Consider the following 23,456-nt stretch of genomic DNA (forward strand, 5'->3'; position numbering starts at 1 on the left):
AACAAACAATTTATATGGAGTTGTGTTTGAAGATTATGGAATTCCTGCAAATGATCGGTCTTTTGGCTTATATCCTAAAAAGTGTCATTCCTGGATCGCTTTCGAAGTCACTATAGCTACTTTTATGTTTTGTGAAAGTAAATGATTTAGCAATTCTTTTGAAGGACCTTGAAAACTACATTCGAAATCATCCAGAAGCTCGCCTGGCCAAGATCCAGGATATTGGACGTCATTTTGTGGATGATGGCATCATGTCACAGACAGTGAAATCAGATGTGGAGGCTACTACATCAAGGTGGAGTCGTCTGAGTCAGCAGGTAGAAATAGGGAATTCATTACTTGCTTCTTAAGTCAGCATGATGAGATGAAAGTCTGATAATGTGTAATAATGTGATTGCTCCGTATTAATCTGCTTACCTGTTTGTTTTGACTATTGTACTTTTAAGTTGCCCTCAGTGGACTTGTGGTTTGCGTTTTCGCCACTGGACCCAGGGTTCTCGGGTTCAAACCCAGCCAAGGTCGGTGGACTTTTAAGGATGATAAAACTTTCTTCAGAGGGGAAGTAAAGCCGGCGGTCTCATGTCATAGTTTTAGGGCATGTAAAAGAACCTTATGAGCAGGAACAAGATGTTTTGTAAGCAAAATTCATTGGCCATTTCTCACCCGTATCTCTGTTTTTGGAGTTGCAGCCATTTTTACTGTGGTCTGCTTATTGAAAAAAGCAATTTCGGTCATGGCACTGTCCTTTCATGTCTAGTTTCCAAGCAACAGGAAGCACCATCACCAGCACTCAAATTCAGGACTGAGTTTTTGACTTTTCTAAAATATCTTCTTGGTTTCCAGGAAGAAGCACTTCAAATTTCATATGAATTAGAATATATTTTTTTGAACTGTAAGCAAACACACACACAACTCCGAAATTGAAATTAAGATTACCAACCCTATGAAAGTTATTTTTACCAAAAGATCACATGGGGATGATGTCTTGTCAGTGACATCTGAATGTAAGCTAGATGAAACACGCAATGTTGCCACAACAAATAATACTTCATTCATTGTTTGTAGTTGCGTGATTTTTGTTGTTTTGGAAGTTTGAATACTGTAAATGACCTACGTCGTATGTTTACAGAAACTGACATATGTATTGAAGTTACGTTTAGTTGAAACTTGAGGAACGAAATAGAGAACATCTAATTTTGAAGAGTGTCTCTGATGAAGTAATCTCATTTGACAGTGAAATTGAACCAGCTTGTTGTGGCAGTATGGCATCTGGTAATAAGAATAATTCAATTAAAATCTAAAATAAAATTTGGCCAATACCATGACATCCATTGAATTCTCTTGGTGTCCATCATTTTGTTGAAGGTCTCGGTTACTGGACGATATAAGCGTTGATCTGTGTGAACAAATGTTCCTAAGCTTTAAGGGTTAAGTGTCCCATTAATTTGTGTGTGTGTGGTTGGTTGAATAGGACTATATGGTCCTGTTGTGTCATGATATTGTTATAATGTTTGTATATTCAGACAAATAGCACTGTGTATGTCCAAAATGCTTCTAAGGCTTGACAGTACGTCAAAGATTAATTTTTAACCTAATCATCCACTTTAAGGAAAGGATTCTCTAACTAAGATTCACTTGAAATTTTCAAACAATTTGGAATAATTAAAAGGAATTTTGTTTTCCTGCAGAATGTCAAAATCGGACTAAACAGTCTAAAGGCAGTTTAAAATGCCCCTGTTTATATCATTATGACTGTGTATATATTTGAGGGAATGAAGTTCAGACTTCAGCTCTACTTAAAATACCCACGAGTTTATGAGATTGTCATTTTTTATTGGGAAGAAATTGAACTCTTTATATATCATAAAAGCAAGCTGTATCATACTGCAGTACTGTGGGATGTGCTATAGTTTACTACTCTTTCCAGGCAGGTGATACAATACCTTGCTCTGCTAATCCCATTGATACTCTTCAGTCAAATCACCCCTACCCCTGTCTAAATGTCTCCCCCCCTTACAAGGGTCCTGCAGCATACGTATTTGGTCCAAATATTGAACAAAAAAATCTGAGAATGCTCTTTGCTGTTTCAAGGATCTCTATGAAACAAATAACAAGATAGCATATTTAATTCTGTAGCTTCTCAGTTGGTACCTCAGCAATCGACTTGTACCCACAAGTGAATCGTCATATATTGATGTCAAATGCCACCATTTAAATTTATTTTTAAAACATTTTAAACAGTAGATTGTAGTGCCTTAAACCCAGTTTAAAATTACAGGTGACATTTCACTGTGTTTTTCTTCTTGTACAGTCTGAGGAGCAGTGGGTTAAAGAATAATAATTTTGTTGTTTATATAATTTGTTTTAATTAGTATCAAATTAGCAGTGTTCATTATATTAAATGTGTGTGTACTACATATTTACTTGTAGGTTTTATTTAGTATGTGAATGTATCACGTTACCATATCGATAATAATTTTTCTCTAAATGAGTATGAAATTAATTTTTATATATGTAGCAATAAAAAAGGGAATATCTGCCTTTAAAAATTGAGGAATGAATGTATTAACTATAATTAATAGGAAAAATTTATACCGCTGTATGTGGCTTACATCCTGAAATTGGTTACAGGTGTCAAGACTGATGTTTTCTCATCATTCCAGTGAACTATATAACAAAATATGCCACAGCTGCTTTGTTTTACTCTCTTTCCAGTTCACCATAGTCTCAGGATTCAAATCTGATACCCTAACTTTTCAGTTTTCATTATTTTCCTCAGTTCCTCTGGGTATTGCTGTATTCTGTACAATTTATAATTTACAATGTTCCTGCCAGTTTATGATAAGTGTTCCTCGGAAATGACAAAGCATTATTAAAGTAACAGAGGAATAAATATGGTTACTTTTTTCTTTAATGACAATAGCATGAGGGCCTAATGGAGCTTATGTGTTTTAGTATAAAAAGACAGCTTGTTAGGATTTTGGGATCATACTTTCTGTGCCTTGTGATGATTATCTTTTATTGAAAGTCATTCTACATTTGGCATTGCATTGGAATTTGAAAGGCATGCACTGGCCATGCCTTGATTGCATCTTGCTTTGTGAGTTAGGGATCGTACCGTATTGCTTGAGGACTCTGTCACTAGTCTGAGTAAGAAAGCTTTTATTTGTATTTGTTCTTGTGCCAGTTTTTTTAATTGTCAGTGACATTGCAGCAAAAGTATTAGTTGTAATTACAACTGTTCACCAGTACCAAACATTTTTGTCCCTCTACTGAAAGCTGTTAAACTGCGATATCGTGAACAACGTGGCTGTGTGTACAGCTAAGGTGATATTAAACTACAGGTTGAAACTTTTACACTTATGTTATGGTATTCACCAGTAAGAGTTTTACTAATTGCTAAATTCTGTCCTGTAATTTGTGTTGATGAATTAATTATATTTAGTCTTTCAGAATCCATATACATTTCCACTCGCATACACAGCAACCTTTAAAGTATTAGCAGCTGCACGTACCACGCGCAGTCACAATTAGAATACTCCATTTAACTGTTGTGTGAGGCTCTTCGAACTGCATCGGAGTCACATTCGAGCTAAGAGAATCCTAATTGTTCTTCTTTAAAATGGGGACAACAACAAGCAGCGGTTGCCGTAGTAGCCCGAATGAAAAACTTAAAAGTGTTAGAGCAACGGTTTAAAAGGGGATACATTTTTGACAGCGTGTCCGAGTTCATTTTTAACTTGCGGATGGCGTTAACATTCAGGTCATTGTATCTGTCAGTTATCGTCAGGAGGCCAGAATATGTCACAAGGCTGGCCCGGATTTTTCTCTAATTTGTATTTGGAGGTGCCCAATTAGGCACTGCAATTGTAATGAATGAGCTGCTTTTCTGCCGGCCAGTGTGCAGTCGTGGCAGTCACCGGGTGAACTCGCTCGATCTTACCCGTCGAAACAATTTAACGTCAGTGGAAGGCACTATTAGTCGTCTAAAAGTTTAGTCTGTACGGAAGCCGTTTATAGTTTGGTAGATATTGACCGCCGTTTCAGATCCTTGTGCCCCCATCATCATACTCGTCGCCGTGGGGAACTCAGATCTTACCAAAATCATCTTAGTTTTTCTTTAATGACGAGTTTATAAAGCCAAGGAAACGATTCAGTCCATTATTGATTTATATAACGTTATTTTTGTAATATAATTAATGATAAATGTACCTTTCTTCAAGAACATATTGACTGAGCAGCCATTTGTTACGTTTTTATGCAGTCAATTTTCCCTTACTAACGTAAGAATCCTCAAACACGTATAGAAAATAGGTCTACTTGTTCAGTGACAAAGAACATCATCGCAGTCACATAATTACAGTTCGGGTTTCGTATTTGTGAGGCTCTGTTCTCAGCCCAAAGACCGTGCTTTCTGATGGAGGTATTTCATGATTTTCCTCAGTATCTCCAGGAAGATGCCTGGATGGTACCTTAAACTACGCCACTGGCCGTCCATCCTGAATACTTTCCGGTTAATTATTAACTAATTATTCTGTCATTCGACGCTGTCTGGTTTGCGATACTGAAGTTACGTAATTTTAAATGACCAAAACATGTTCGTGTGTGAAGAGAGACCTAGTATGTTGTTATTCTTTGCAACTAAAACAGGGCTGTGTAAACTTCTCTACATTCGAGTCGAATTGAATGTGGATGGATGTATTTGGGATCCGAGTAGAAAGAAATGTGTGCCTTGAAACCAGTTGATAGAATATTTTGTAATTTGTTCCCCCTTGTTCTGTTTCTTGTTAATTAATATTCTTTTTTTGGACTGGTCGGTTTATGTCAAATTCCATACTTTCCCCTCGATATAAACGATTTTGAGCACTTTTTGTACAGAAATGCAAACACAAAGGCTTTACGTTCTGCACGTAGTATCCAGCGTATTCAAAAATATTGTTACGATAATAAAATCTAGGAGGGCTTGATGGAGGAGACATGTAGCGCGCATTGGAGGTATATGAAATGTGTACCTCATGTTTGAAGTAAGGAGACCACTGGCAGGACACAGGCATAAATGGAAATTGACTTTGGTGGCGAGTCGAGCGAACACCATCATGTAACACGGGGAATTATATAATTACCAGCTCCTCCAAGTACGTGCCTTCCAAATTGATGTTTACCAAGAAATTCAGTGTGAATTCCTTAGATTTCTATTTCAAGCCATAAACCCAGCTCATTGTAGGATTTTAGATTTCATTGATCTAAAAATGGCATTTGACCCGTATCTCATGCGAAATTGCTCGCTCACTCTGGCCTTCACATGTCCAGATTATGTTGATTGACTAGAAGTAAATGTGGAAATTGCATATTTGTTTATTCTTGAATTCCTTATGAAATAAGACCTATTAAAAATTACGTACATCTAGTGTCTAGCTGAATGAGAATTGAGTCAGGTGGGCCTGTGTAAGCGAGTAGTGATGTGATACAGTATCGTGAAATATTTAAAATTTGAGTTTAAGCTACATATTTTGTGTGTTTTATGAGTAATTGTTTAGATGTGGTTACTTAGTTTGGATGTAAGGGAGGACGTAACAGCAGAAAGAAAGTTCTATCTTATTTCTAGGATAATTCATTCAAGAAGTACGGTTTATATGAGACAGGTATTACGCATGTAAGTTGTGTTGAAGTCTGTCAAATTAAGTTTGTTACATTTTTATGAAATTATCTAAGAAGTAAAGTTGTAGTTCTCACATGTTTCTGATTCTGTAGGTCATCTTTAAAAATGAATGTGAAAGGAGCTTCACTTGAACAAAAGAACTCTGGCAGTCGAGATGAGCGAGTTCGAGAATCAGACGATGCACCGAGCACCTCTAAATTCCGAAGAGATAATGACGGAGACGAATCCAGTTCTAGTGGACACCCCTCAAATGTGAGTTCTATGTAACTGGTGTGTGTGCGCGTACATGCGTGAATATATACTGTATATGAGTCCTTATTTATAGGCACATGATTACACACGCAGAGCATAAATTATAATATGTACCAGGTTGCCATGTTACTAAATATTTGTTTTGGTGCCTGGGTTTCTTCTAAGTCGTGTATTCATGTGTGAACATTTTAAGAATTTGGATCTTGGAGTTCCACTTTTGTTGTACTGCAGATTGAAGTTTCAATCTGTGTGTCATGAATTGACAGAAAAGTGTGGAACTTTATACATTATAGGAGCCCCTGAAGATTGATTATTATAAATGTGATTGATGTGTTGCAACTGAACTAGCATGGTTCTAGTGCTCAGGGACAAGTTTGCCTCATTTGTAGAGTTTACTGCAATTTTATTTTAAAAGAATATTGACATTACAGGAACCAAAATCTGGGATCATTGAAAAAATATACATAACAAATTTCATGTGCCACTCATCCTTGGAGGTTCGTCTGAACGGAAGAGGTAATTTTGTTTTTGGGAAGAATGGCAGTGGCAAAACTGCGATAGTTTATGCTCTTGTACTTGGTTTGGGAGGTAACCCAAGAGCTATTAAGAGAGGAACCTCTTTGAAAGGTAACATATTGTAACAAGTTGCTAAGGTCATAGGTTTAGTCTTTGCTTATCTAGCTTGAATTTAGTCCAGTCTGAAAAGTCTGAGTGTACAGTCTACACAGGTAATGAACTGAAATTTGTCATCTCTTATCTTCCCTTAAAACTAATTTCCCAGTACATATTATTTATGTTTTTAAATTTCTTTAATCTGATTATATAAAATAATTCATAGTGTGTACATGTGTGAGCTTGGTAACTCAGGGGGCAGAGAAGATCCAGCATATTGTGCGCTGGATATTCTCCTACCATGACTTACCATTCCTGCACTGATAAAAAAAATTATACCATGGTATTTATTGCCAACCCATTAAGTAAATTTTGTAAGATCGTGATGTTTAATATCATCAAGCCCAAATGACTGAATTAGAGAACATGAGAATTGCGAAGGATCCCCTCAGTTAACCTAATACTGAATGAACAGTGGATTTGGTCCAAAACTTTAATTTTATTTCATATGATATTGGAAGGAAGATTAAGTGTGTGTATCAGAATTTTAGAATTGTTCCTGTTTCTTCCAGAATTTATAAAGAAGGGTAAAGTCACTGCTACCATCGAAGTGACATTGAAGAATACTGGTCACCTTAATTACGAGAGAGAACAATATGGTGACCATATAATTGTAAGGAGACGCTTCGATGCAACTGGTCGCGGCACATACGAAATAAAGTCAGAAGAAGGTACTGGGCTTTCTTTCCCTCTGCTTTTCCTTCATCTCATATATTGGATGCTCTCAACAAGAAATTTGTTATCTTTAAACAATTAGTTTTTTATAAATAAAATATGACTTGTCCCCTTCCTGATTGTATATGTGTTTTAAGAGGGCATTTTACCATGCACACTGATTATGTGTAAATGTCTGTTTTGTCATATTTGTTTCAAATATGTTCTATTTTTGGCTGTTTAAAAAGATACGCAGATTTCAGGCCCATTTTACTGAAATTGCGTAAAAGTGTCATATTAGGCTTCTTCTTTTCTGAGAGTCCTGTTGGTCTTCCTCCATATACAGCATTATATAGGAAGTTTCAGTTTATTTCAACTCGCGTTACTTGATGTATTGAATTAATAACTTGGGTGAAGGTTGATTTACAAGATTTATGTACTGTACTCCATTCAAACTAATAGTCTCGATTGACTCTACTATATTACAAAATTTACAGCTTTTAAATATTGAAGATTTCTGTAAGTGGCACATTGCCTATCCTTTCATCTTCGTTAAATTGGCACCAGGTCCCGACCGTCTCAATGAAATAGTTTGTTTGGAGTAGCAGTTGATCACATTTGGGTCAGTGGGTTACATTACTGTGTATATCATTTCTCACTTGTTTCCTGTTGCAGGTGAAGTAATTTCCAGGAAAAAAGAAGAACTGGACAAAATTGTTTCAGCATTCAACATACAAATTGACAATCCTGTAACAATTCTGAATCGGGAAGATGTCCTGGAATTCCTAAACAGTAGCAGTTCTCAGAAGTACAAATTCTTTATGAAGGCAAGGAAGGTAGGACAAATAAAATGGTCATGTGCAGAGTCGATGTCAAATAAACGAAAGGTCACTACCATTTTAAACTCTAAGAAAGAGTATCTTGTTACATTTTTTGTATTGACGACATGTTTCAATGTGTATTACATCATCATCAGGTCTATCAATTTTAAAAACTGTTGTACATCTTGCGTTGCGTATATTGATTTGTTTGGTTTTAAGTTTTGTCTCTCCTTTAAATTTGGAGGTTGTGCTTGGATGTTTTATATTGGGTTGTAAGTGATGTGTTGTGTGTCCGATATTAAGGGACAGTAGTCTACCGTCTACCGTCCCTTAATATCTAAGAAAGAGGTTGTTATTCTGTTCAAATGTTGATTAATGTTTACAATAGAATGAGTTTTGTTACAACTTTTTTACAATTCAGATGGCTGTCATTTCCTCTTTAAATGATTAAATTGTGTAATGCACTTATTTGCATCTGCGCTGTAGTGAATGCATATCAGACTGAACAGCAGTACCAGTTTTATTTTATTCAGACAAATTTACAATTAACTTGGCTTGAGATCCCATTTTCTGTCTGTTGCCATGTGGGTTTGTAGGTGGGTACCTTTTGTCTTGGAGGAACATACTGGAGGAAATATGTTCTTCCATGACTTTGATACTCACCTGTTCTCTGTGAGAAACTCGAATTTCATCCCCACTTTCTGTTTATCCTTTCAGGAAATACGCCGTTGGTGACGGATTTTGTGGATGTCACTTGCTTTAAAAATTATATTTTTATTTGTTTGTGGTTTATTTTTCGCCACTGTCATTAGCTACTAGTTAAGACTTTATGGCATTAGATGATATATAATGGATGGGAAAGGGTGTGGAGGGAGTGCTATCTTGTCCTCACCTAATTTAAGGTACTGACCCAGGATGTGCCTGGAAGGACTGAGGGAAGTCTCAGGATAATAGGTCTCCAGGCTGAAATTTGAACCAGGGACCTCCTGTGTATAAAGCACATGGTAACTACACTGCTGCAATGGTTGTTTGTTTTATGCTGTGTTTATTCCAGAGAAATTACTACTCATTTACTATTAAAAATTGTAATACTCAGGGGAAGTAAAATAAGGCAGGGAAATTTTGTATTGTATGTAAGGAAGCCAGGGTCCACCAACTGAAGAAGAATAAGATTGTATTTGAATGTTTTCTATTTGTGCAGATTGTAATGTGCAAGCAGCAAGAAATCAGGTGACTTGTCTTCTAGGTTATGGTAGAAATTTACCAACGTTTCGGAGGCATTAAGCGCCTCTGCGATGTAGGCGAGTTTCAACCAGACTACACATTGCAACATTGCATCAACTTCATATTTATCGTGCTTGCTTACATTTTGTTAAATCTTTGTAATAGTATGAGTTACACTTGTAAATTTTGCACTGGAAGTTGCAACATCAAGTTTTGATGTAAGTGAAAGTAATAAACTCGGTGTCATTTGCAATCAATGATTAAGTGCCACTTCTGTGCAACTCCTTTGGTGTGGTACTATTAAATGAGAAATGCACATTTTTTAAAAAATGCTACTTTCATTTGAGTGAGAAATCAGACTTTGGAAGCTGCTGGCAGGGGCACAGTGGTTATGGATCAATTGTTGCTGATTCCAGACAACTGACATCACAGACATTGGACCATCACTGTTACGCTGTGCATACATTTCTTAGCTCGTTAAACATTTGTTTAAGTTGTTAAATATGAATTCATGAAGCCGTTGTTGTTAATCCGTAAATATTGGTCTTGTGGGTTGTAAATCCATGTGGATTTGTATGTAAATACCAACATTCCTGAGGAACGTCCTGCTTCCATCTTTAGGGCTGAAAATATCGAGGCAGTATGTTCCTCTGAATTGTTGATATTTGTTACGTGGGTAGTATGAATCCTAGTAGCTGTGGCTAATAATTTTTCGCTGGATAAGGTGAAAATGCAGCTGTTCAGGTACTCCTGCCCTACCAGGTATTTTGAGTTGCGTTTTTGAAGACTGTAGTAGCTGTTGTCTAATTTTATAGGAATTTGAACTGTTTCTTCTGTGGTTATTTAGTTTCTGTTTTGTATGTTTCAGGATCTAGAAAACATGATCGAACCACGTGATATGATTGATTTGCAAGTGAAGTCCCTTTTCGAGAGTTTGCTCCAAGGGTGCGGACGCAAAGTAAGAATCAGAACATTTCTCTAAAACAGTAGTTCTCAACTTTTCTGTTTTATGGACAAGTAGTCTCTCTCAAATCCAACGTATTGTCAGACGTGTGGTGGGATGATATTTAATTTTAAGTGAAACATTAATAGAACTAAATTAAATCGTATGTAGGCAAAAGTGTTTGGGGTTTGACAGTGAAAGCTGAACCAGATGTTTGATGTTTGTGGCCTCTTATGTGTTCTGTTAACTATGTTTTTAATTTGTAATGTGTTTGTGTCTCCTCAGAGACTTTGATTTTGGCAAATGTTGATTGCAGGGTGAAATTAAGATTGATCACCAAAAACAGACATTCTTCTTCTGTATATGTTACACCTTATCGATTTTTGTACCATATTTTACAATTTATTTGCCCAGTATTTTGCATATTTTCAAATGTGTATGGTCAACAGAATTGTGTGATGATGTTAATGTATTTATTTTGACAGAATCATTGTACATAAATCCCTTCTAGTTTGCTTTTCACTCTGAATTCATGAGTCACAAATTCATAGTTGGAATACATTTCTAACTTTAGCGTGTGACTGTATACACCATATTTTAATTTTAATTTTAATATAGTGATTTCCACAAAGACTGAGGTATCGTAGACATAATCCTCAAATATGACCTGTGCCATGCATGGTATTCAGAGTAAATTGTATGAGAACTGTAAGCTATGCCGTCACCAGACGACACGTAGAACGAATAAATAGGCCACATGATTTATAGGAAGCAGAGTAGGCTTTGTATAAATGTTATCCTTACATTGGCATTTCATAGGTGATTTTGTAAGTCCTTGTTTTAAGGTTTTTGTTGCTTCTTTAGTTAAATATTTTATATTTCAGGATATGATGAATCATCAAAGGATCATCGAACCATCCCCGACAGAAGACAGACTTCCAGTTTATCTTCCTCACCGCACAACGCGTATCCGCCATTCAGTCCCATGGGGATGTTACAATACACAGGTACTAAATAAACTAAGAGCAAGATAGAATACTAAGCCTCTTCTCTGTATCGACCACGTTCATCTTCAGTGTCTGGTTGGGTTGGAGGGTTCTTGGAATATTTAATCTTTTTTGCTGTTACATTTGGTGAAAAGTTTGAAGTTGGATAGGATGTTGTGTGTGCGCATACGTGTGCCTGCATGTGTGCACATTAATGCTTTATATTGCATAAATTATACTTGCTATTCTGTGAGTGGTAAATCTTTTCCAGCCCCTGCAATGCCATTTTAAGAGTTTTAAAAGTTTGTTGTTTACCGACTAAGTTTGTGTACCTGTTATCATGAAATACAGATTAATAGTTAACTTCTGCAGCATTAAAAGTGTTGCCTTGTCAGTAGGCTCACGAGAATACAATTCTAGTCTGTTTTTTTGATATTGTGTGCCAGCACTTGCATTTATTAGCTTGCTGTTTGCATGATTTGGTTTTTTAGCTAACAAATAGATACAGTGAAACCTCTATCTATCGTTCCCGGAACTATCGTTTTCCCGGATGCATCGTCCGTTTTGTTCGGTCCCGAATACATCCCATATAAAATAATGTTACATTTTCCCGCTTCTATCGTTCCTCGAACTATCGTTTTATCGCATCGATCGTTCAAAAATCTTAGTCCCGGCCAACAATTTTCCCGCAATGATCGTTTCTGAGAATTTAAAATGCTGGGTTTTGAGATAAATTAATACCGAAAGACGCACAATGTTTTTGGAATACGCAGTAGCGGTAACCTGTTATGTCGCCCAACCAGCACAGATTTTTTTGGAATGAGGGGTCAGCGGTGCAGGGGTGATAGTTGGAGTGAATGGCAGTGCTCATTGTCAGAAATTTTACGATTTTAATTAGGGTGCACTCATATTTCGTTCCAGCGATGCCAGATGGCATGTGCAGTGTGAATTTCTTCACAAATGCTTTTATTATAAGTACAAAGGAAAGGCTGGCGGCACTTTTCATTCTTCTGGTTCATCTCCTTTCCAGTGGTTCAGTGTCTTCTAAGGCTACGTTTCGTCGTGTTCGGCAGTAACAGTACTTCCATTCTTCCTGTTATTGTTCCAGTCTATACTTTTGTTGTTGTTCCCGTAAATATTTTGTTATTCCTCTTACTCCTGTTAATTATTTTGTTATTATTCCTGTACCATGTCTCGCCCACTAAAGCAAGTCAGAACTCTTCAAGAAAGATTAAAAATCATAGAAGAAGTGGAGAAGAATCCATTTGAAAAAAGAATCGACATTGCTAAACGCCTTGGATTAGCACCATCTACTTTAAATTCAATAGTTGCAAAGAAGAAAGAAATCCGAAAACAAACTGACAAGTGCGGTAATTCATGCAAAAAAAGGAAATCCGGAAGAAAATCAACTTTCAGTGAGCTAGAAAGTGTCCTCTTTACTTGGTACCAGCAATCGCGGGCCTCAGGAATTCCTGTTGATGGCAACATCTTGCGGGAAAAAGCCAAGACGATAGCCGCAAGACTGAATATTGAAAATTTTGCAGCGTCGAATGGCTGGATTAGTAGATTTAAAGAACGACATGGTATGGTCTACAAGAAGTTAGCCGGCGAAAGTGCTGCTGTGGATGTGGAAATAACGGAGCTGTGGCTCGAGAGACTGCCAACACTGCTGGAGGGATATGAGCCGCGGGACATTTATAATGCGGATGAGACCGGACTTTTCTACAACGCCCTCCCGGATAGGACTCTGGCATTGAAAGGTGAATCTTGCCACGGGGGAATACGTGCAAAACACCGAATTACTGTTCTTCTGTGTGTTAACAGTGACGGTAGTGACAAACGGGTTCCGATTGTAGTTGGAAAATCACGAAAACCGCGTTGTTTCAAAAACATGAAAAAACTTCCGGTGAAATATCACGCCAACAAAAAGGCTTGGATGACAACAGACATCTTTACGGCGTTTTTAAGTTCTCTGGATGCCTCCATGGGCGCACAAGGCAGAAAGATTTTGCTGTTTGTTGATAATTGTGCCACTCATCCGAAGGACACGACATTTCTACGAAATGTGAAAGTCGTGCAGTATCCAGCAAATTGCACGAGCGTCTTGCAACCGCTTGATTTGGGCATCATAAAATCTTTCAAGCAGTTGTATAGAAAGCGCCTTGTGCAAACCGCTGTATGTGCAATGGATGCTGGGAAGGATGTCAACATGAAAATTGACGTGCTACAAGCAATTCATTTCACAGTGGCAGCTTGGCGGCATGTCTCCCAACCAACTGTTCTGAATTGTTTTCACAAAGGTGGCTACGGGTGTGAACTTCGCACAGAAGCAGACTCTAACGTCAGTGTGGATGAGCATGATGGCTTTCACGAAGACTGGAATAGATTTGGCGCCGTGAAAGACGTGGTTAAATTTGGTGACTACGCGGCAGTAGACAGCGAGCTTGCTACATGCGGAGTCGACACGATTGATAAGTTGTGTGACGATCGCGAAGGGGGTGGGAGCGGTGAGGAAGACGACGAATGCGAGCCCGAAGCTGTGCCGAGTTTTGCCGAAGCACACGCTGCATTGGCAAAAGTGAAGTCGTTCTTTTATGCCCATAATATTAGCGAACGTGACGAGGAAAACATTTTGAACGTGGAAAGTACTCTGTTTGGTCTAAAACGTAAAGTTTCGACAAACCAGTTGTCCATTAAAGACTTTTTTGGTAAAAAGAAGTAACTTTGAAAGAGAAACATTGTTTTTTTTTAAAATTTTTAATGCTTTCCCGCATCTATCGTTTTTATTTCCCACCCCCGCCGAAAACGATGCATCGAGGTTTCACTGTAGTTCACATGTTTCTGTTGCTTATTTCATCAGTAGTATAACACTGCTTAACTATATGACAGTGTTTCCTTTTAATATCATAATATATTATTTTTATTTACAGGATGGATGATCTATGCAGGGGTAATAATACACAGTGAAGAAGAAGGAGCTTGTATCTTGAAGATTTCTGTCTTCTGGGTTGTTGCGCTCAGTAGTTTGGTCGATGTTAACCAACGTTTCAGAGGTCATACTGCCTCCATCATCAGAGTATGAAGATTTCTGTCTTCTGGGTTGTTGCGCTCAGTAGTCTGGTCGATGTTAACCAACGTTTCAGAGGTCATACTGCCTCCATCATCAGGGCGGTGAGTATGAAGATTTCTGTCTTCTGGGTTGTTGCGCTGTGTAGTCTGGTCGATGTTAACCAACGTTTCAGAGGTCATACTGCCTCCATCATCAGGGCGGTGAGTATGAAGATTTCTGTCTTCTGGGTTGTTGCGCTGTGTAGTCTGGTCGATGTTAACCAACGTTTCAGAGGTCATACTGCCTCCATCATCAGGGCGGTGAGTATGAAGATTTCTGTCTTCTGGGTTGTTGCGCTGTGTATTCTGGTCGATGTTAACCAACGTTTCAGAGGTCATACTGCCTCCATCATCAGGGCGGTGAGTATGAAGATTTCTGTCTTCTGGGTTGTTGCGCTGTGTAGTCTGGTCGATGTTAACCAACGTTTCAGAGGTCGTACTGCCTCCATCATCAGGGCGATGAGTATGAAGATTTCTGTCTTCTGGGTTGTTGCGCTGTGTAGTCTGGTCGATGTTAACCAACGTTTCAGAGGTCATACTGCCTCCATCATCAGAGTATGAAGATTTCTGTCTTCTGGGTTGTTGCGCTCAGTAGTCTGGTCGATGTTAACCAACGTTTCAGAGGTCATACTGCCTCCGTCATCAGGGCGATGAATGTGCCAGTTGGGTGAGTGGTGCTGTTTATAGGAGCTGGACCGTGAATGGAGTATGACCTCTGAAACGTTGGTAAATGTCTACCTGATTACACAGTGCTACAACCCAGAAGATAACTATCTTCGTTCACACTGCCATTAGAACCTCAAATCCCACTAAGAAATTACTTAAGATATCTCAGAGCAGTGCTTTGATTCAGATTAACAGTAAATTGGTATGCTGCATCTTGTCTTAAATATGTCAGTATCATTAACAATTATAATGGGCACAAATCCAGTATTTCAGTACAGCCCCTGCATTGTAACTTGCATACCCACAGTCAACATCTTTACTACAGTGATAACCTGAAAGTTGATATTGTTAACCTCTACAGTTAGGCAACACTATGCAGAGTCAAACAACTAGTTTTGTATCAACCCTGATCATGGAGACTATATGAACATTTCCAAAATGTTGGTAAAAACTTGCTGTATGGGATCACAACCCAGAAGATCACAATTGGCATTGCCTTAAATAGCTTTTTCTTTGTCATTGTTCATATGGAATGAGCTGTGACTAGTTACGGGCTGGACAACTGAAATTTTGTCCTCTAGCCTCTGCATCCAGACTCGTATCCAATGGGTACTGGGGTCCCTTCCTCGGAGTGTGGTGTGACTGGGTCGTGATGCTGACCACTCACCCTCATCTAGTGCTGAGGTCAAGAATTAGGAGCTATACATCCTCTCCCCCCCAAGTGACCTACATGGCGTATAATGGGATGGCTTTACTTTTATTGTGCATGTGGAATGTTATTACCATGCAGTCTTTTCCTCATTTAACACTTCAGAGACAGGGAAATCAGTCTCCAGCATTTCACTGGAAGGAAGCAAAGAAGGCCCATATGTGTCTCTGCGTTGCTTAGTGAGCATTTTGTGGAGTGTCATTGATACCACGACAGAAGATCTTTTGTTTTTAGTGCCAAATAGACCTCTGCAACAGGAAACCTTTGTCTTGCCTTTTGGTGGTCTGATAAGGGATGGTTATTTTCATATGAAGAGAGAATGGCTCCCTGAAGAAACTCCACAGCTATTGCAGTACCCTCCAGAATACCAGAGTGACCAAGAAACCGACTGTAGTTCCTCCCAATAGGAGGCCCATCAGGTGGTCTGTGAATTTCTGTAGTTCACCTACTCCTTGTGCTCTCCCTTGAGATTAAAGATGACATGCGTATGACATGATAAAGACGGTTCTGAGACACCATCCATTTATCTCACACGGATTAAAATCTATTATTTCCTGCATTCTATTGCTGAGGAAGGTGAACCTTTCTCCTTGATTTAATATTTGTAAATTTTTGTATTCTGGGTATTCCAGTAGTGCTCTAGGATTGGTGACCAAACTTCTCTATGTTACTTGTTGTGATTAATAAGGCCATTTGCCTTTCCCTGCAGTAGTTAATTATGTCTGCCAACATAGACAGCAGCAGTTTGATTGAGTCACAGAGCAAGTATGCAGAACACCCTTGCCATTGGTGTTGAGTCAGGTATATAAATGGATCTTCCTATAGAAGTACAGTCAATATCATGGCTGCTGTGTCAGAGATATACTTGTATGCTCTGCAGTCAATTCTTCACTGAGTTTATGAGTGCCCAGTTTGCTGTGATGCTAGTTAATCTGTAGGAAGGACAGCCCCATTCTCAGATAACTAAGAAGGAGCCACCGACCCCCTTTGTCCATGCCTCTGAACAGCATAAATACCATCATCATACACTCTCAAAGTTAGGTGAGTGGACCCCTTTTTGGGGAACTTGTCTGTGCCTATCCTCAGACTTGAATTCTGCTGTCGTAATCTCATAAACGACCGCCACAGTGGTCTAGTGGTCAGAACACTAGCCTTGTAATCCTGGGGTCCCGGGTTCAATTCCCGGTGGTTCTCAGATTTATAACTTGTGTTGGGCAAGACCGTGGTCTAGGTATCACGAAGTTTTCCTCCGGGGGCTTCCCCGGTTTCTCCGTGGCATCCCAACAATTACTCCATTCACACACAGAAGAAGGCAATGGCAAACCACTTCTGGATCATCTGCCAAGAACGTATATGAACAGGTCCCAGTCCGAGAAAAGGATGGAAGGATCCTGTTCATATGGACCTGTCGTCAGACAGAACACTAATAATAATAATAAAAAAAATCTCATAAACATGGTAGCCATCTGCACTGGTTTCCCAGGGATCTATGTCACAAATTTTTCTGAGTTCTGAAATTGATCCAGTCTTCACAACTCTCAGTCTGACTCTCTCCCAGTGACTTATCCGTGAAATTACGCCTCAGAGCCATTCCTTAGCTCATTCAAGAACACACATAAGTGTGCTGCTGCTCAAGATAGGTAGGTGTCATGCCTTTCTCTTCAGGAAACACATCAGTTTCCCTCTCCGCACTTTACACCGTCGACCGTGAACTTCCACAGTGATGCCCATGTCCTGATGACCACCATACCTGAGCATAGCCGGTGGATCCATGGCTGCTGACAGCTGGATATCTCCGGCTTCCCTCTGCAATTTACTGACTTGAACAGCAGAGCCCCCATCATTGGTCCCAGGCTGAATCAGCAACAGAGTTTTTCAGTCAACCTTCTTGAGGAAACCTTTCCTCTTTCTGCCCCTCTTATAATGCAAGCCAGCCTGATTATTCTTCTTGATGGTCAGGTTTGAGATACCTGTTTTAGCCAGACCCTTCACCAGAGCTCATAAGAGATTTTGCCACTTCTCTGCACGGGGAGAGGATAACCATGTTTACAAATTTGAGAACCCTGATAGGTTGTTATAATGGCATGCATTATTATGTTTTGCAGAAGTCCAGCTCGAGTTCCAGAGATTCCGATCCCCATCGAACTTAGAGCCCCGGCTTGCAAGGGCTTTGAAAGAACTGAGTCGTGGAGGAGGCAACTTGCCTGTTAGAACTTGCTTCTGATGATCCAGAAGGGATTGAAGGACAACTTAAGCGTTGCACGGTATGAAAACAGAAAATTGTGATACAGAGCACGAGCAGATCTATATTATTATGGACATAATTATCCAAGACACTCAGTGTGTTTGTTGAAATTCATAGAGAAGCGAGGGGGACATTAATTCAAGTACCGTAATAATTCAGAGCAGGAAGATGGCTGACCGTCTTCGGAGATGTTGCGAATGTGTAGTCTGGTAGATATTGACCAGTGTTTCAGAGGGGCATGCTGCCTTCATTATCATACTTATTACACTGATGATGAAGGTAGCAAACTCATGTACATATTGCGAGAACATAGAATCTCAACTCAGAGCAGTTTCCTTTCTTGTGATGAAAACTGCGGATAAGAACAGGCACATTAGTGCTGTTCCATATCCTCATTGAGTTCTTTTTAACGTTTTGTGACTCGCTAATTTTTATAGTGAGATGTGGTTTGCGCCCCATCTCACATTATTTCACTCATAGCAATAATTTGAGCTGCTTAATGCTAGACGAAGTTAGTACCACGACGTGTTGAAACAACAGAAGACTCGATTACTATCTCATCTTCTGATGCAATTGTATGCAGGCCACCACCATGTAAGATTAAATATTAAGATAAATTTAAAAGATACCTGAAAAAGTATAAACAATATTAATACGAGTATGTACACCCACATTTGATTTATTCAGAATTTAAGGTGCGTACTTAAATAAGTTTACCACACATATTATAATAGTTTCACTATGTTTTAATATAATTTGTAATATACAGCTGACTTTCAAAACGCTATGAAGTTGACTCAGCACAAATATGTTTCCAGTATATTTTTTCAACAGATTATTTTGAACCCAGATATAGTATAATGATTTTTATTTATAGTTACAGATGTAATTATCAGACATAATTTTTACTGAAGGGAGATTTAAGTGTATTTCCTTTGCTTCATCATAAAGCAGCATTTCGTAAAAAGAAGTTTCTACGGACACAAGCAAAGCTTTAAAAATGCCAGCCCAGTTTTTAAAAATTTGAACATGTTTCATAATTATCACAGATACTTTGAAATGTAATCTGAGGACAGGAATGTTGGGTTGAATTCCCCTTGTATCGTCACAGATAAAAACGTGAAAATTTTTAAAGCACTGTTAAATACTGCAATTTGTATTTTGAGTCTTCTGATTCCAAGTTGCACCAACATAACTGCTATAAATTGGCTCTGATTAATCAGAGTTCAATTGGAGAGGGCAAAAGTAGGGCACTTCATCCACATGCACCGAAGAAACGTATCGATCAGTAACAAACAAAAATTTCGCCAAATTATCTTTATCAGATGAACAAGAAATTGCAGTAGAATTTCAAATTAAATTATAACCTATAATAACCTTACTTAAAGCAATTAATTGTAGCACATATGAACTAAAAGAAGGAAGGTTAAAAGAATCAGGCCAATTGAGGAGGGCATTTAAACACAAATTACTTACCTTACGTACATTTAAGACAGCCGCTCTCGTCTAAAACTTCTTGCAGATTACAGCAAACACCGGTCAGTGATTGACTATAGAAGATGGATTACCAACCACAGATCGTATATCAATTGCGAAGTGCTCGTCCTGCCACCTATGAACAATGTAGAAACAACATAATGAAGCAGAGATACCGGTAGATGTACGAGGTATTTAACAGAGTCACCAAAGCTAAAACTGTTTGTGTTACATTCACATAGTTGTGCATAAGAAGGATTTCTCACTCTTTTGTCACAGTGTTCACATGATTGAATGCTTTGTTGGGGGGGGGGGCAATAGTTTTTGGGTTTTGATAACCGCATGAAACATTACCGTAAAATGTGAACTGCCATGGAGCAAATGTTTGATGGATATGGTCCCACAAGTAAAAGAATAGGACTTCTTTCAAAAATGACTTGCACTATATTAGTTTTATAATTACAATTTCTTAGACACCTGCAATCTATGTTCCTCCCTCAGAGAGAGAGACAACGGGCAAAATTATTGTTTTGTACATATTGATCTTTAGTCTCTCAGAAATCAGACGGGAAGTCGAAATATTTCGAACTGAAAATTGTCAAGCATTTCCAGAATATGGTCGCCTCCTGATTTCCTCATGAGTATCATTTCGATTTATTATCGTTGCTCCCAAATATTTAAAATTTGTCACGCTTTTAATGGAATGGAATCAAAGAGCAGAATAAAACCACATCTTACATATTTTTCATTTACACTGACTGTGAAAATGCTCCTGTACTGTCTATAACATAATCTTGTGTCATTTTGCCTCTCATTTATCATTCTGACATCAAAATAAAACAATAAAATATGCAGGTCTGTTATTTCTCCTACCCAATTTAGGGATTCCCCTGTTCCGCTCTGTTCGTTTCTTTGAGCAACAGAAATGCCTGAAGGATTTCTAAATTGACTTCCACTGATGGAACAATCTGAATGACAATAAGAAAACAATTTCATAGATACACGTCATGTAACAGATATTAATAACCAGTGAAACTATTTTACCTCTGCACCTCTTACTGCTCTTATTTCAAATAATTCATTTAACGTACATACACGAGGCGAATTTGTTATCTTCAGATCTAATACCAGGGCTAGGAAAAATCAGTTGAAAGATTTACTATAAATGAGAAAGTAAATCAAAATGTTTCTCATTTATGGTGGCATAGAAGAGAAATTTACTGTCATGTCGGTCAATCTCATCTTAATTTCCGCTTTGAAAATTCAATTTTGTTTTCCAAAATGCAAGATTGTGGTCTGTGTTTTCAGAGGAAGTGATCCTTGCTGAGGGAAGGGCCACAGAAGAGGGAAAAAATGCACTTGATTGAAGGTGAGTTCAAAACAAATGCACGTTGCATTAGTTTTGGTTTTGTAATTATGAAAAAATAAATATTGTAGATGGGTGATTTTCTTTCCAAACACTTCGCAACAACAAAAAATTGTTTGCGTATTAACAACTGCATTATTATCCTGAGTATCTTAGGTTCTCCTTACTTCTACAAGTTGTATATCTTATATGTCAACAGAGCTCTTCAGCATCATAATTGTCACACTTGCTTATATGTTTTATAATCACAAAGTAACGTGCGTGTTACACCTTGTGACCGCGCGTTCTGGGTTCGAGTCCCGGTGAGGCGCAAATAAAAATAAATTGGAAACAAGTAATAAAGATTTACGAGTTTCACTTGTTACGACTGTAAAGGAAAGAATTATCGCACCGTGTGACCCCCAAAATTCTTGCAGGGGGCACCCGCCGGCTAAAGGGTTTTTTTAATGGTCCACGTGAGCTAGGGCATCATTACTGCCCAAATACATCATTTTTTGTGAAAGTTAAGGGGGAAGTCCTATGACTAAAGGACAGGAAATTTTTCTTGTGAGGACACTCTTTTCTGGAATTCAGAGGAAGCAACATCCTAAATTGTTTTGTAGCTCGATTCGGCCAGTGGATGTGAATCGTAAAAGAAATAAATTGTGCTTGCAAAAAACTATGCACTTCAGTCTCGAAGCCATTACCGAAACCTTCAGCTTATACCCCTCCATGTAATATTCCCTGAGAAAAGTTCCATGCCTACATGAGCAGAAATCCCGAATTACATCACATACGACAAGGATCGACAAGACTGCAACCGAGCCGGGCAACTCCAACAGCAGACGGGAGTGGGACGGTTACAACCTGTTATACGAAACAAGCTTGATTCTTATTTTGACTGACGAATTTTAAGTTTGTCATCTTACTTAAGTATTTGGGTTTGAGTTAAAACAAATTGGACCTGTGCACATATCTAATTATCACTTTAATATCAGTTTGTTTACATTTTGAATATGTTCCTTATAAATACTGTATGACGTGATCTGAAAACCATTTCTCTTTTAATAAGACCAGTGAAAGTATACATTTGTTACGATATATTTCATTTGTTTCACCATCGACAATTATATCGAAGTTACAGAACGTTACCCCACAAGAAAATATGATGTGTTATTTCTGGTAGTTGTTTGAAGATGATACAGAATGAAATTTGAAAGGTTTCAACAAGTCAGATCTCTACCCCTTCTGCCATGTGCCATTGGGTCAGTTCCTTTGTTACTCCAGGCTTATTATATTAATTATATTCTTTTGGGGGGTATTCCAAGAAATGTGTCTACAATTTCACAGTTGTCATCAGAATTTACTGAAATGAAGGAACGGATATGTAATATTTGTGCAGACATTTGAATATGTATCCTGTCACTAGAGGTGCCCACGTATGGGAACAATTTCAAATTTTCATGTTCCAGAAATTTAAATAAAATTAGTATTTCTCAAGAGAATGGCATAGCAGGTGCAATTGGACTTTGTTATAGAGAACTTGCCAGATGAAATGAAATGCTACCATCAGGACTTTGCTCTCTTTGTCGAGGACGTGAATATCAAAATTGAGGTTAAGTCATTATTCTTTGTTTATTGTCATTAACATGTAATTTTCAGACTTTGCTTGCAGGACTGAATTTTGAACTTTTTCTCCCAGTGATTTAAAGCTGTTTTATATTTAAGTATATCAGGTGTGACAGATCATAAGATTCTACTGCATGTCTTGTCATTAAGAGTTAAAATATATATATATATGAATAATTGCTGCTGCGTCTTGTTACAGTATTGTAGTTTATTTATTAACTAAAATTTAAATTGCATTATAATAATTAAATCAATTTGAATTTTGGTTGATTTGAATACAGTATACGCTTACAGACACAAATTAGTGATCCGTAAACGTGGATTTAATCGTGTTTGTTCATTTTATAAATTTATACTTGTCGCAGGTGCTGGGAACTCTTTGGTCACGAAATAAATATGACGAGTGAGTTTATTAAGAAATCGCTTGCAGTGTCCAAGCGGAATGAGTATGGGATCCGTGACTTACTTTTATACTACGTAAAACGTGAGCTGTCAGATGAAGAAAACGAAGGTTTGTAATTACACAGGCAATTTTACATGCGTATTCTTAAATCTACTGAATTTGAATCGCCGTGAATATGAGGAATAGACACATTGAAGGTAGGATTCAGCTCCACATGTAGCAGATGGATTTTAAGGAAAAAAAAATATAACTGGATTTAAATTCTGCATGCTACCCTATAATTCCAGGCATTTACTTAAGACTACAGACACATTTGTTTATTCCTACCCATCACTTTCACACACAGAATGAACATAATTCGCTGGGACGATACGCTACAGACTTGTTTATAATTAATAATCTTCATTGATAGAAAGGGGATCTGGGGTAGCTGAGTGATTATAGACTTGATCCCCAACATGGACAAAGGGTTTTTCCTCCTCCGAGGGCTGCCTGCCCCTATCTAGTGTCGAGGTTAACGCCAAGTGCCTACATGGCGTGTAGTGGGACATAAGAATGATAATAATACAAAAATAAAAGTTGCTTATTTAAACATGGACTGTCATGCTTTTTCTCCAAATTTTCTTTTTACTATCGATAATTATTTTCATAACTCATTCAATTA

The 23,456-nt window shown here is 38.1% G+C and overlaps 1 protein-coding gene across 16 annotated transcripts in view; it reads left to right on the forward strand.

The window, feature by feature from the left end:
- The window catches only part of LOC147871959 (structural maintenance of chromosomes protein 6-like), a 37,359-nt gene that overhangs the window by 7,115 nt on the left and 6,788 nt on the right, over positions 1 to 23,456 (forward strand). For 4 of the 16 annotated variants that reach the window (XM_087359788.1, XM_087359789.1, XM_087359791.1 and 1 more), the window contains exons 3-12: positions 5,752 to 5,911; positions 6,343 to 6,538; positions 7,096 to 7,254; positions 7,913 to 8,073; positions 10,151 to 10,240; positions 11,110 to 11,232; positions 17,800 to 17,958; positions 19,462 to 19,606; positions 20,724 to 20,784; positions 22,755 to 22,900. In XM_087359788.1, coding sequence (XP_087215914.1) covers positions 5,752 to 5,911; positions 6,343 to 6,538; positions 7,096 to 7,254; positions 7,913 to 8,073; positions 10,151 to 10,240; positions 11,110 to 11,232; positions 17,800 to 17,844 — 934 coding nt within the window. In that variant the 3' untranslated portion in view covers positions 17,845 to 17,958; positions 19,462 to 19,606; positions 20,724 to 20,784; positions 22,755 to 22,900. Of the gene's footprint in view, positions 1 to 164; positions 318 to 5,751; positions 5,912 to 6,342; positions 6,539 to 7,095; positions 7,255 to 7,912; positions 8,074 to 10,150; positions 10,241 to 10,541; positions 10,752 to 11,109; positions 11,233 to 14,141; positions 14,383 to 17,799; positions 17,959 to 19,461; positions 19,607 to 20,723; positions 20,785 to 22,754; positions 22,901 to 23,456 lie in introns of those variants that run through there. The other 12 variants (XM_087359799.1, XM_087359797.1, XM_087359798.1 and 9 more) reach the window with 6 other exon arrangements.

The sequence above is a fragment of the Zootermopsis nevadensis genome, unplaced genomic scaffold, assembly GCF_977971745.1.
Source record: "Zootermopsis nevadensis isolate Lab colony 2312 unplaced genomic scaffold, Znev_1.0 Znev_ptg000033l, whole genome shotgun sequence".
Lineage (NCBI taxonomy): Eukaryota > Metazoa > Arthropoda > Insecta > Blattodea > Termopsidae > Zootermopsis > Zootermopsis nevadensis.